Here is a 13,238-nt window from a genome sequence, read left to right as displayed (position 1 = left end):
TAAAATAATAGTTAATGCAATAAATACTACATTTTTTTCCAGCCTTCACATAAGTTGTTTGTCCTTTCTTCTCCATTAAGTGTAGCTCCGTGCACGTTCCACATTTCCTTAGCGAACAGGGGGGCGGTATCTCTTGAATCTGGAGGGTATCTCTTGAATCTCTTGACGGTTCCTGGTCGCAATTAGCCTTAAACCCCTAGAACGATGCACCGGTAGCCCCACGAACCATGCACGCGTAGCCCCACAAACCATTCACGCATAGCCCCACAAACCATTCATGGTAAGGTTAGGTTAGGCAAACATAGTTAAAATTTGGGGTCGTAGTAATATCAGGAATATATAAAATCGCTCCAAAATGCATGAAAAACATGATGAAATCGCAATAAAACAAGGATATCGGAATCTTGTAAATATATAATTTTATATAAAAAATATAATTATAAATAAAATTATATGTTTTATATGTAAGTGAGCTTATGTCCGCTATCGGTGAGCTTTGTCCGCACTTCAAATATAAGACTGGCAGTGAGCTTGTGTCCGGTGAGCTTTTTGCCGCTGAGCTTATGTCCGACACTCGAAAACGTACCCTTATTGTGAGAGTCGGTTGGGGGGAAGCACCCCTCCCGTTAATTCGCACACTCTTATGGAATGTTCTAGATTGTTTTATTTCCCGTAGGGCCCATATATTTTTCCTGAACGGAGTTAAGCACCGCGCTATAAATAAAATAATCCCAAATGCACAGTGTGTTTGATTCCCCGTGCAACCGCTGCCATCTCGTTCTCGGCGAACGCGGCCGGCCTTGAAGGGGCCTACTCGGAGCCACAGACTGGTGGTTGCCCGGGAAATCAAACGTCCTTTACAAGCAATATTCTTACCATAGCGAAAAACTTCAAGTGTTGTTCCGCAGTGAAGTCCTTGTACTGTAGATTTTCCTGCGGACAATACCCCATACTCTGTCTCACGCGCTGAGGGTGCGTGGCGACGTCATGGCCATTAACACGGGCGTACCCTCCGCTGGGGGAGTAGAATCCTAGAAAACAAAATGTATCAATGGCATTAAGACTGATCTATGCAGGTAGACGCGGTTATAAAGTGGAATCCGAACTACAATGTGCCTCCACGGGGTATCGAACACGGGATTCCTTGATTACGACGTAATGAAGTTTCTACTTCGCATCGGGGAAGTACCCTGTTTGCATTTGAGTGAAATTGATTAAAGCGTTTCAAGATATCGGGCAAAAAACTAGTTTATTTTTTAATTTTGGCGGACTTCAAATTCTGTCATTTTCGGACAATTTTTAGAAACATAGTTTGCAATACGAATTTTACATATAGTACAGTCTTGGACACAGCTGGCTTGTAACGAACCTATTGAAGAAGCAGTGAAGCAAGCCATCAATGTCTGACCACCAAGCGCCTTGTGACTAGACAACCCAAACAGCATTGCAATTTTGCGGCTTGTATACCAGTCACGGGTATACATCTCTGTAAATTGAGTAGTGATGCCAAAGAGAAATACGAGATGAAGATTGCCGATCGTAATGTCTCGTGTTCTCGACATGGAATAATACTCGGTCCACGTTACGTTCCATTATTTAATGTTGTTTGGGAATGAACATGACGGACTAGGTTTATATTTTCAATCCTTGCATTACAGTAAATTCCATATTTTACAATTATATTAATGCTTTGAACGAAAATAATGCCCAGAAAAACATCGAACACACGTTCACACCATTCTTCTCACACACATGCACGTGAAAACAAACACACAAAGCTAAGTTTTAACTTCCAAGTGAATGTCCAAATAACAGTAAATGGAGAAGCACGATGTGCGAAACATGGGATTTTTCACAGAAAGAATGCGTCTATTTGTGACATACGTGGTTTCTATTAATAGACAATGAAACAATTATGAGAGAAATTAACATGCATTTTCGTCTTCAGGTGCTGAGGAAGGAAACAGACTGACTGGAAAAAAGAAAGCATGGTGCTATCGATAGGCTGTTGGTTAGCGTACAGAGCTTTCATCAGTGAGGTCTAGGTTCGATCCCCACCAAGGACATTTATTTTTATTCTTTTCTATTAGTGAAGAAGTATGTAATATTGTTTTCTAGGCATTTTGACGAAAGGATACGCATCAAATTTGTTCGTTTAATCTGTATTTTCATTCTTCTAATAAGTTCTCTATCGCAATGGGATATAGAGATTCTCTATCTAGGCGATGGATATCTTCTCAATGGTTACGTAGCTGCGATTCTCCAGTCCCTTACACTCACTTGTCTTATTTATTTACTTCATTTCATATCTAACGAAAACACACAGATATAGTTAGAACAAGAAACACACCTCGCGTCGAAGGGTCCCGGGTTCGAATCCCGGTCGGGCTTGGTTGTTTGTGAATGTCCATTCATCAATTTCATCATTTCATCACTCATCCCCATCTTCGCAAATTAGCCTAGAGGCACAAAACGCGAAGTAAAATAAATTAAATCAATCAATCAATCAAACACCTCGCGTCGAAGGTTCCAGACTCGAGTTCTGGCTTTTTTTTTTGCGAGGGTGATTATTCTTGTGTGTCTGTTTATCATCTTTGTCAAAAAATATTCCTCATTATTGTCGTGATTAACCTAGGGAGAGACCAAAGCGACTGAAATAACAAAAGTACAGAAAATGCAAGACACATCTGCCTAGGCATGTTATAGCTTGGGAATTAGCAATCTGAAAATTAACTTGCGTTTCAGTCGACTACTTGCTAAAGAGTTTTTTCTTGTCTCGTTTGGAGTGTTGGTTATCGTGTCGGACTAGCATGCGGGCAACCCGAGTTCGAGCCCAGCGGAAGGCAAGTTTTTTTTTTGTCTAATTTCATCCAAACTTATTTATAAAACTGAAGTTGCTGCAAAACCTTTTGAATTGCATGCCACTTCGTATGTTGGTAATCTGAAAGCATCAAAGATGAAAATTTGATGTTTCGAAGCGACGATGTATTTGTGTATGTGTTGAAAAAACGCAGTTATTTATTAACGAAAAACATGCAGCCACGTGTTCATTGAGAACGCTTCCTAGTTGTCAGTGCTAATATGGCAGTAATTACAGTCTGTCAAAACACACCAACTTTCACGTTTCCCGTAAAATTATTACCTTTCCACGTTTCAAAATCATGAGTGCTGTCTAAAGCAATACTTTGATACTTGCGTTTGCATGTTCGAATCTAAAGTAATACGAAACTTTTTTCCCAACAAATGACATTCAAACCATTAATAACTGTTTGAAATGTGATACTGATATCATATATGGAAAGAATAAAAATGGAGAATTTCGCTTAATACAACTTATAAATAGGGAGCGGAAGTTGATGAAATGTCATCTTTCTTCTGACATCTCGGACACGATGCCCATTAAATATACACAATATTACACTTCATCTAGAACCCAAAAAAGGTAATTTTAAAGTGCATTTTTTTTTCATTTGTTGCCATTTGTCAGGTTTTAGGTCATTTTCCCGGATTTTCGGCATTTACCCGTCATTTTTTGCAATATTCGGTATATTGTTTCATCATATTTTGTCACTTCTTTAATTTTGGTAATATTCTTGAATCTTTTCACCAAGGTATATATATCTCGCAGGATTGCAATTTACGAGCAAAAGAAATGCTGAAATGGTGACAGTCTTTGTTGTGTCGGGGTAAACCACCAGGTGCCCGCCTGGGGCAAACTCAGATTTAAGATCAGAAAAGGAAAGGCTTGAAATACCATAGCTAGACCCCGTTTGCACTGAAAATCCTCGTTGCATATTTTAATTGAATGTGCATGTGTTATCATTTGGTGCCCTTTTTTTTAAAGCAAGATTGCATTTTGTTTAATTTCATTTCCATTTCAATTTTTAAACTGAAACTAACAAATTTGATGGTCATTTCTTGCAATTTACGTCATTTTCCCCCCATTTTTTAGGATATTCTATAGGTCATATACCTATATTTTTTAGGTCATCAACTTCCGCTCCCTACTTATAAATATATTAAATTATGTGGATACCTGATGTGAAACGTACGATGCACGATCAGAGAGCCTGAATGTTGCATTGAAAACTGCAGAGAACAATGACTGACTTATGAACAGTGAAAGGTTTTTCCATGCTCCAATGGGATTTTATTTATAACTATAAATAAACAAGGGAGAAGGACACAGGTGGGTATGATGAACTAAATTGTAATCTAAAAGTTTTAATTGAAGAAACAAAACACGTTCGCGGTTAAAAATAGAGCATTCAATTTCAGACACATTACACTAACTGAAAGAGTATTTTCAAAATTAATAGTATCCTCGTTCTTCACCTTTTTCTCAGTTGTGACACATGTCAATTTCCTCTATATTATCTGTATTCTCATTGGGACAAAAACCCACATCCATGCCCGAACCGAGTATTGGTAATATCGCACGCTAGCCAACAATTCCAGAGGAAAAGTTTGATACGCGGTTTAGTGGTTCCAAGTGGTTAAAATCCCACTTTAAACTATAGATCCAGTTTTCTTACTGTGCATAAAGTGGACTTAAAAAGAAGGAAAAAGTCGAGGAAAAGCGCTTGAAGGTTTCGATGAGTTCCAAGTGCCTTGATGAGGCGAAGCTATTACATGATTTTCAAGTGGTCAAGTGGCCCCGTGGTAGCGGATAAGTTTCACGTACAGAAGGCTTTGAGTTCGATCCCCGTTCTATTGCCCTATGTTTTTTTATATAACTCGAGCAACTAATTATTGCATTTTATTTAATAATTTATTTGAGTAAAAGTTAAATACATTTTTACTTTATTTTTGGGTGGAAATCTTTACTTTACTGTTTTAAATTTTATTTGTGAAAATTATTTTTTGCGATAGTTTTTTCCACATATCTCATCATTTTACAAACATACTCAACAAAATGTTATGCCTGGCGAAAAGTATACATTTATTTCGAGAAAATGATCCAGAATTACATATAATACTATTCACAAGAAATTATCGTAATCGTTTCGAAAACAAAATTCAACAATTCGCACAGCAAATAAAATAAGAATGTTCGCAATAAATAAATTCAAATATATAGTCGCTCGAGTTAAGAAAAAAATTGGAGGCAATCAAAGGGGAATCGAACCCAGTATCTCCTACGTGTCAAACTTACACGCTACCAACCCACCACCTGGTCTTCCGTCAGTCGGACAATCTAATCGTCTTATGAGTAACGCTTGCTAAGTTTCTAATCTTTGAAGCGCTTGTAATTGTTGTTGTGTGTCACGGAGTTATGTTTACTGCAACATTTGAGCACACAATCCAAACATACGTAAATTTTATACACAGAAAACATGGGTTTTCTGCACATAATTACGGAGCATGCGCTCTGTCAAGGACTAGAAGGAACCTCGCAATAGCTTGTCTTCGGTGCTGACAGTTGGCCCCGGAGTCACGTGGTCTATCTCGTTATCAGTCGACATGACCTTGAGCCTGCAGAACCAGCACACTGAAGTGAACGAAGGTATTTTACGTGATTTGTAAACTGGAAGAAAACATGCCACGCGTTACAACAGACAGAGGTTTGTCTTCAGCTTTGGGACAGACAAACCACACTAGGCATACAGACAGAGTATAATGTAAGATAAAAGGAAATTATTTCTCCGTCTCCTCACACTGACAATTTTACTACCTTTTTTTTGGAGGTATTTGGCCACAGAAACGGGATTATATTATTGAAGTCGTATCTCGTGTGATGGCTTGGTTCAGTATGCTGATCAGGTTTTCTGACAAAAGCAGGACGAGCTACCCAAGAACAGTAATTGTCTATCTTTTATATCTGCTTCCTTCATCGTCCGGTATAAGGCAGACAAGCACATACCACAAATATGTAAGAGAACTATTGCTAATTTGGTAACTTGTCTTGCAATTGAATTTCTGTCATGAACAGCTGCAAAGAAACAAAGACTTTCCTTTTAAAGGATTACACTGAATAATTGTTATTTGATTAGGATACTAAAATGACTTCAGTATTTACATGCAGTACACAAGAGATTCTAAACACACTCTAAAACATACTACTGTTCGTTTCAACGTATTATTTCAACAATCAAGACACAAAATAATGGGCATGCACAAGAAAAATTATGTTTCTTTGATTATCAAGTGCATTACGTGGTTAACATAAAGTTTGGATTTGCCGGTTATCCAAATATTATTAATTTTGAAAATAGTCTTTCAGTTAGTGTAATGTGTCTGAAATTGAATGCCCTATTTTTAACCGCGAACGTGTTTTGTTTCTTCAATTAAAACTTTTAGATTACAATTTAGTTCATACCAACCTGTGACCTTCTCCCTTGTTTATTTATAGTTATAAATAAAATCCCATTGGAGCATGGAAAAACCTTTCACTGTTCATAAGTCAGTCATTGTTCTCTGCAGTTTTCAATGCAACATTCAGACTCTCTGATCGTGCATCGTACGTTTCACATCAGGTATCCACATAATTTAATATATTTATAAGTAGGGAGCGGAAGTTGATGACCTAAAAAATATAGGTATATGACCTATAGAATATCCTAAAAAATGGGGAAAAAATGACGTAAAATGCAAGAAATGACCATCAAATTTGTTAGTTTCAGTTTAAAAATTAAAATGGAAATGAAATTAAACAAAATGCAATCTTGCTTTAAAAAAAAGGGCACCAAATGATAACACATGCACATTCAATTAAAATATGCAACGAGGATTTTCAGTGCAAACGGGGTCTAGCTATGGTATTTCAAGCCTCTCCTTTTCTGATCTTAAATCTGAGTTTGCCCCAGGCGGGCACCTGGTGGTTTCCCCCGACACAACAAAGACTGTCACCATTTCAGCATTTCTTTTGCTCGTAAATTGCAATCCTGCGAGATATATATACCTTGGTGAAAAGATTCAAGAATATTACCACAATTAAAGAAGTGACAAAATATGATGAAACAATATACCGAATATTGCAAAAAATGACGGGTAAATGTCGAAAATCCGGGAAAATGACCTAAAATCAATCCATAGGATTGTATGTTTATTTTATTAAGTCTCTCTGAACGCTTCATGTTGACCAGGGCATTCACTTGTTTTTCTCAGCTGTCTCAAGCCTCTTAGGCATGTTTACAATGCGTTGTGTTGTGCCATGCAAACCTCCTGAGCATTCAGGAAACAGGTAACACTTCTGGGTTTGGTGTCAGCGGTTTGCATGGTAGCAATTATAATAAACACGATTCGACGATTCGGCATCGAGGAAGAGCTCGATGGCCAGGGAATATAGAGGTGAGACAAGCTGGGAAGTGGCGGGACTTTGGGAATTGAGTTGGTAGAGAGAGGAGGTCAGCAAGGCAGGAGGTCGATAGTGGAAGCACGCTCTGGTCAACAAATAGGAGAGAAGCTCACAGAGGACTTCGCTATTTTTATTCAGCTCAGAGACTTCAGTTAGACAGGTAATTATCCTACACCCAGCCATGATACAGGTTCAACGGTTCACAAAATCCAACGAGTTGCCATTGTCTTTTCAGTAGTTTATTTCCTTTGTGTAAGTTGTACCTTTCGCATGCCAAGCAATAACTCGTCATGTCAATGACGAGTGGTCTCATCAAGAGGATGAATGATGAGTAGTTTACATCACCCCATCAGTTAACTGGTTCAGATCCCTTCATTCTATAGAATGACACGCATTCAATTAAAATATGCAACGAGGATTTTCAGTGCAAACGGGGTCTAGCTATGGTATTTCAAGCCTCTCCTTTTCTGATCTTAAATCTGAGTTTGCCCCAGGCGGGCACCTGGTGGTTTACCCCGACACAACAAAGACTGTCACCATTTCAGCATTTCTTTTGCTCGTAAATTGCAATCCTGCGAGATATATATACCTTGGTGAAAAGATTCAAGAATATTACCACAATTAAAGAAGTGACAAAATATGATGAAACAATATACCGAATATTGCAAAAAATGACGGGTAAATGTCGAAAATCCGGGAAAATGACCTAAAACCTGACAAATGGCAACAAATGAAAAAAAAATGCACTTTAAAATTACCTTTTTTGGGTTCTAGATGAAGTGTAATATTGTGTATATTTAATGGGCATCGTGTCCGAGATGTCAGAAAAAAGATGACATTTCATCAACTTCCGCTCCCTATTTATAAGTTGTATTAAGCGAAATTCTCCATTTTTATTCTTTCCATATATGATATCAGTATCACATTTCAAACAGTTATTAATGGTTTGAATGTCATTTGTTGGGAAAAAGTTTCGTATTACTTTTAGATTCGAACATGCAAACGCAAGTATCAAAGTATTGCTTTAGACAGCACTCATGATTTTGAAACGTGGAAAGGTAATAATTTTACGGGAAACGTGAAAGTTGGTGTGTTTTGACAGACTGTAATTACTGCCATATTAGCACTGACAACTAGGAAGCGTTCTCAATGAACACGTGGCTGCATGTTTTTCGTTAATAAATAACTGCGTTTTTTCAACACATACACAAATACATCGTCGCTTCGAAACATCAAATTTTCATCTTTGATGCTTTCAGATTACCAACATACGAAGTGGCATGCAATTCAAAAGGTTTTGCAGAAACCTCAGTTTTATAAATAAGTTTGGATGAAATTAGACAAAAAGAAAACTTGCTTTTCGCTGGGCTCGAACTTGGGTTGCCCGCATGCTGGTCCGACACGATAACCAACACTCCAAACGAGGCAACACGAAACTCTTTCGCAAGTAGTCGACTGATACGCAAGTTAATTTTCAGATTGCTAATTCCCAAGGTATAACATGCCTAGGCAGATGTGTCTTGCATTTTCTGTACTTTTGTTATTTCAGTCGCTTTGGTCTCTCCCTAGGTTAATCACGACAATAATGAGGAATATTTTTTTGACAAAGATGATAAACAAACACACAAGAATAATCACCCTCGCAAAAAAAAAAGCCAGAACTCGAGTCTGGAACCTTCGACGCGAGGTGTGTTTCTTGTTCTAACTATATCTGTGTGTTTTCGTTAGATATGAAATGAAGTAAATAAATAAGACAAGTGAGTGTAAGGGACTGGAGAATCGCAGCTACGTAACCATTGAGAAGATATCCATCGCCTAGATAGAGAATCTCTATATCCCATTGCGATAGAGAACTTATTAGAAGAATGAAAATACAGATTAAACGAACAAATTTGATGCGTATCCTTTCGTCAAAATGCCTAGAAAACAATATTACATACTTCTTCACTAATAGAAAAGAATAAAAATAAATGTCCTTGGTGGGGATCGAACCTAGACCTCACTGATGAAAGCTCTGTACGCTAACCAACAGCCTATCGATAGCACCATGCTTTCTTTTTTCCAGTCAGTCTGTTTCCTTCCTCAGCACCTGAAGACGAAAATGCATGTTAATTTCTCTCATAATTGTTTCATTGTCTATTAATAGAAACCACGTATGTCACAAATAGACGCATTCTTTCTGTGAAAAATCCCATGTTTCGCACATCGTGCTTCTCCATTTACTGTTATTTGGACATTCACTTGGAAGTTAAAACTTAGCTTTGTGTGTTTGTTTTCACGTGCATGTGTGTGAGAAGAATGGTGTGAACGTGTGTTCGATGTTTTTCTGGGCATTATTTTCGTTCAAAGCATTAATATAATTGTAAAATATGGAATTTACTGTAATGCAAGGATTGAAAATATAAACCTAGTCCGTCATGTTCATTCCCAAACAACATTAAATAATGGAACGTAACGTGGACCGAGTATTATTCCATGTCGAGAACACGAGACATTACGATCGGCAATCTTCATCTCGTATTTCTCTTTGGCATCACTACTCAATTTACAGAGATGTATACCCGTGACTGGTATACAAGCCGCAAAATTGCAATGCTGTTTGGGTTGTCTAGTCACAAGGCGCTTGGTGGTCAGACATTGATGGCTTGCTTCACTGCTTCTTCAATAGGTTCGTTACAAGCCAGCTGTGTCCAAGACTGTACATGGTTAGAGAGATGTAGGCTCAGTCTTTAGTGTAACCACGCCAACTTTCACACAAATTTTGATCTGAAATTTTCACTGCAGCTAGATGCTGCAGAAAACACTTTTCGTATTGCTTGCTTGATTGATTGAGTTATGCGCAGTAAGGCTAATCGGGGCTGGACCTACAGTTTAAAGTGGGATTCGAACCACTATATGCCTTCACCGAGTATCGAACTCGGGACCCCTTGAATAGAAGGCGACGACGCTACCACTGCGCCATCGGGAGGTTCAGTTTTCGTATTGCATTTATTATCAATTAATGCGTTTCAATACGACGCATTGCCAAAGTAACGTGACAAATCCTGGAAAGTACACTAAACACGCTTGATGCGCTAATGTTTTATACATAACGTATAGTTAGTACAAAAAACTTACCTGTTATCATGTTAAGAGTTGTAGTTTTGCCAGCTCCATTGTGCCCTAAGAGAACTGTGATTTCTCCCTTGTAGAAATCCGTAGTGAGATTGTGAACGGCAACAAAGTTGTCGCTTCCGTACTTCGTGAAAACTTTTCGCAAGTGCGAGATTTCGATCCCCACCTCTGTGTCATCGGGAACCGTTTCTCGATAGGATGGCTTCATTCCAGAATCGTCTGGAGTTTCCTCGTCCTTTTGCTCATTTGTCGGAAGAAACTGGAACATTATGCAAAAAATAATAGTTAAAAACTGGGTATTTTATATTAGGTAGAGTCACGTTGATCTATAACTTCTCTAGCTGCCTGCACGACTCTGACTAGCGAGCCTACCAACACTGTAGAGCGTGTGCAAGAGGGTTAGCGATTGGTGAAGCGTTGTAGTGACGTCAGCGGCTCGCTTGTTGATTGGACGCTTCGTGGGGTTACAACTCGCTCCCAGGTTCCAGAGACTTTACGAAAATAACCACACTCTATATAAGTATTTTCTTTGGAATTGGAAAAGAAATTGTGCCTGTACGAGTTAACACATTCTGATCATGGAAACTAGAGCATAAACAGACCCATAAATAACACATAATAACATATTGTCTATTCTTTTGTACATAACGTGCCATGCCGTTCCAGTCAGTGTTCGAAACTAGACCTAGACATTTAGGCGCTGTTTCGCTCCTAGTCGCCAAACTTGCAAATTCGTGTCGCCAAACTGAAAAGCTACAGTCTGCCCCAGGAGTCTGGAGCAAGGCCACGCATAACGGCGGAGAAGGGGAGAATGCGAGTGGGCGGAGCAAAGTAGTGCTCGCTGCTGCAAACGGCTGGTAGATGCAGCCGTGTTTTCCCTTCCATGCAGTCACTCACGCACGTTCATCGCTCGAACCTTCTCGAGTTACTACTTGCGCAGTGGATTTGTTTTCGTTCGCTTGCACCAGTGACTCCTTGTACAGAGTATAGTTGCTAAATTATACCTTAATAAAAACCAAATACCAATGTATATATTTAAAATAACAAATATTACTTTCACTTGCGTATTGATGAAGAAACTATAAAAAAATAAAAATAACATAATCGTTCATTCTTTTAAATGCAAGGAATTTCACATATTGCTCAGCCTGTTAAAGTGAATAAAATACCTCAAGTGATATAATACGCCAATGTTTCACAGCAGGGCGTCTACACACCGCTCACCCGTTCTTATGGAAAGCAGCCGGCCCCCGTGGCGGAGTGGTTAGCACATCGCGCTACGACGTCAGGGGTCCTGGGTTCGAATCCCGGCCTGGGCATGGATGTTTGTGAGTGTCCATTCATCAATTTCATCATGTCATCGCTCATCCCCGTCTTCGCGAATTAGCCAAAAGTGGCACAAAAAGAAGAAGTAAAATAAAGTAAATAAATAAATAAATTATGAGAATACGAAGTGGAATGATGTGGTTGACCTTGAAACAAACTAAAAAAGCCATCTTCCTATGCTAGCGTTGTTCTTTTGTTTCCACTGCATTTGAAATCGATGTTTCTGTCAAAGATAGTCGTTGTGTATTCGCCTGAAGTACAGAGTCTACTTGCCAAGAGTGGCGACCGTTAATTTCGTACAGTGGTACCAGATATAGGTCTAGGAGCGTTTGGAAATGTTAGGTTTTCATTCTGATATAGCAATTAAAATAGACGTTACGTCAAAAATGTAAGAATAAATTTAAATTGTAAAGATAACAATTTGTAAATTTTCAGTTAAGTTCGAAGCTACCCACACTCAATGCTCAGATTAGGCAACGCTGCATGGTGAACGTTGCGACATCGTGCACGGGAATCAGCAGTTCTTGACACTGTTTGGTTCGGTTGACGCTTGGAATAGGCAACGCTGCACAGTGAAAATTGCCACATGGTGTACCTGAAACGGATATTTTTAACCTTTGCTCACTTTCCCTTTACTAGGCTATAAGTAGGGACGTGAAGTTTTCGTTTTAACGATAACACCGTAAAGTTGAGGAAAGCAGAGTAAAGTATTTAAAATGTATTTGAATAGGTAAAGGAGGCAAGTTTTCTGTGTTTCGGAATCGCGAAATAATGCGAATAATGCCATTTTTCAGAATGACACCGAATTTTGCAATTTAACGCGAAAAAAATATGAAATATAAACTGGGGATAGCACTTCTTCTGTTCAAAAATAACTACTTGAAGCGCTATTCTGTCATTTGTAGTCTAGCTGGTAATAGTTTGATTCAAAAGAGCAGTTTAAAGCAGACATGACTGACAGTGTAGGCTATAACCTCGTCTTGAAATAGAATTCGATCGGGGGGAGAAATTTCGTAGGAATGGGAAAATTTTCAGTGAGAAGCATCTGTTGTGTTTTGGTGAGGTAAGGGTCGTGTGTGTGTGTGTGTGTGTAGTACACAAAACGGTATTATGAGGTCGCAGAGGGATTTTTGTTAAGGGAATGTGATGTGTATGTGTTCAAAGATTTGGGTGTTATCATTCAATAAACATTTCATAATTTGTGGGTGATGAGATGAAATAGTTTTCCAAGTGCAAGAAATTTAGTCATTTCTCACAACGACAAGCCAATTTTTTTGTCATTAAAACTAAAATTTGTTTCATTTATCCAAAACTAAAACAATGTGAAAATGTTAAGCCTGGAAGGAACAGTAAAAATGTATGTAAAAATAACACCGAATTGCAGTAAAAAATAACATCGAAATTTAGGGAAAAATAAAACGAACACTTCACGTCCCTAGCTGTAAGTGATACGAGCATACCTTTGCACAATTACTCGTTAAACACATTTAAATATAAATTT

The 13,238-nt window shown here is 38.4% G+C and overlaps 2 protein-coding genes across 4 annotated transcripts in view; both read right to left on the bottom strand.

Annotated features, from left to right (window-relative positions):
• Nucleotides 1-1,022, bottom strand: part of LOC145988202 (phospholipid-transporting ATPase ABCA3-like) — a 71,024-nt gene extending 70,002 nt beyond the window's left edge. For all 3 annotated transcript variants that reach the window (XM_083123035.1, XM_083123036.1, XM_083123037.1), the window contains exon 1: nt 877-1,022. In XM_083123035.1, the coding sequence (XP_082979161.1) occupies nt 877-951 (75 nt within the window). In that variant the 5' untranslated portion in view covers nt 952-1,022. The remainder of the gene's footprint in view (nt 1-876) is intronic.
• The window catches only part of LOC145987571 (phospholipid-transporting ATPase ABCA3-like), a 31,420-nt gene continuing 19,141 nt past the window's right edge, over nt 960-13,238 (bottom strand). Inside the window, exons 8-9 of the mRNA XM_083121919.1 lie at nt 10,415-10,670; nt 960-1,015 (exon numbers count right to left, since the gene is read on the bottom strand). Of these exons, the coding sequence (XP_082978045.1) occupies nt 960-1,015; nt 10,415-10,670 (312 nt within the window). The remainder of the gene's footprint in view (nt 1,016-10,414; nt 10,671-13,238) is intronic.

The sequence above is a fragment of the Lepisma saccharinum genome, chromosome 5 (genome assembly GCF_977018435.1).
Source record: "Lepisma saccharinum chromosome 5, izLepSacc3.1, whole genome shotgun sequence".
NCBI classification, from domain to species: domain Eukaryota; kingdom Metazoa; phylum Arthropoda; class Insecta; order Zygentoma; family Lepismatidae; genus Lepisma; species Lepisma saccharinum.
The sequence above is the reverse complement of the archived record's forward strand: the minus strand, read 5'-3'. Positions and strand labels throughout refer to the sequence as shown.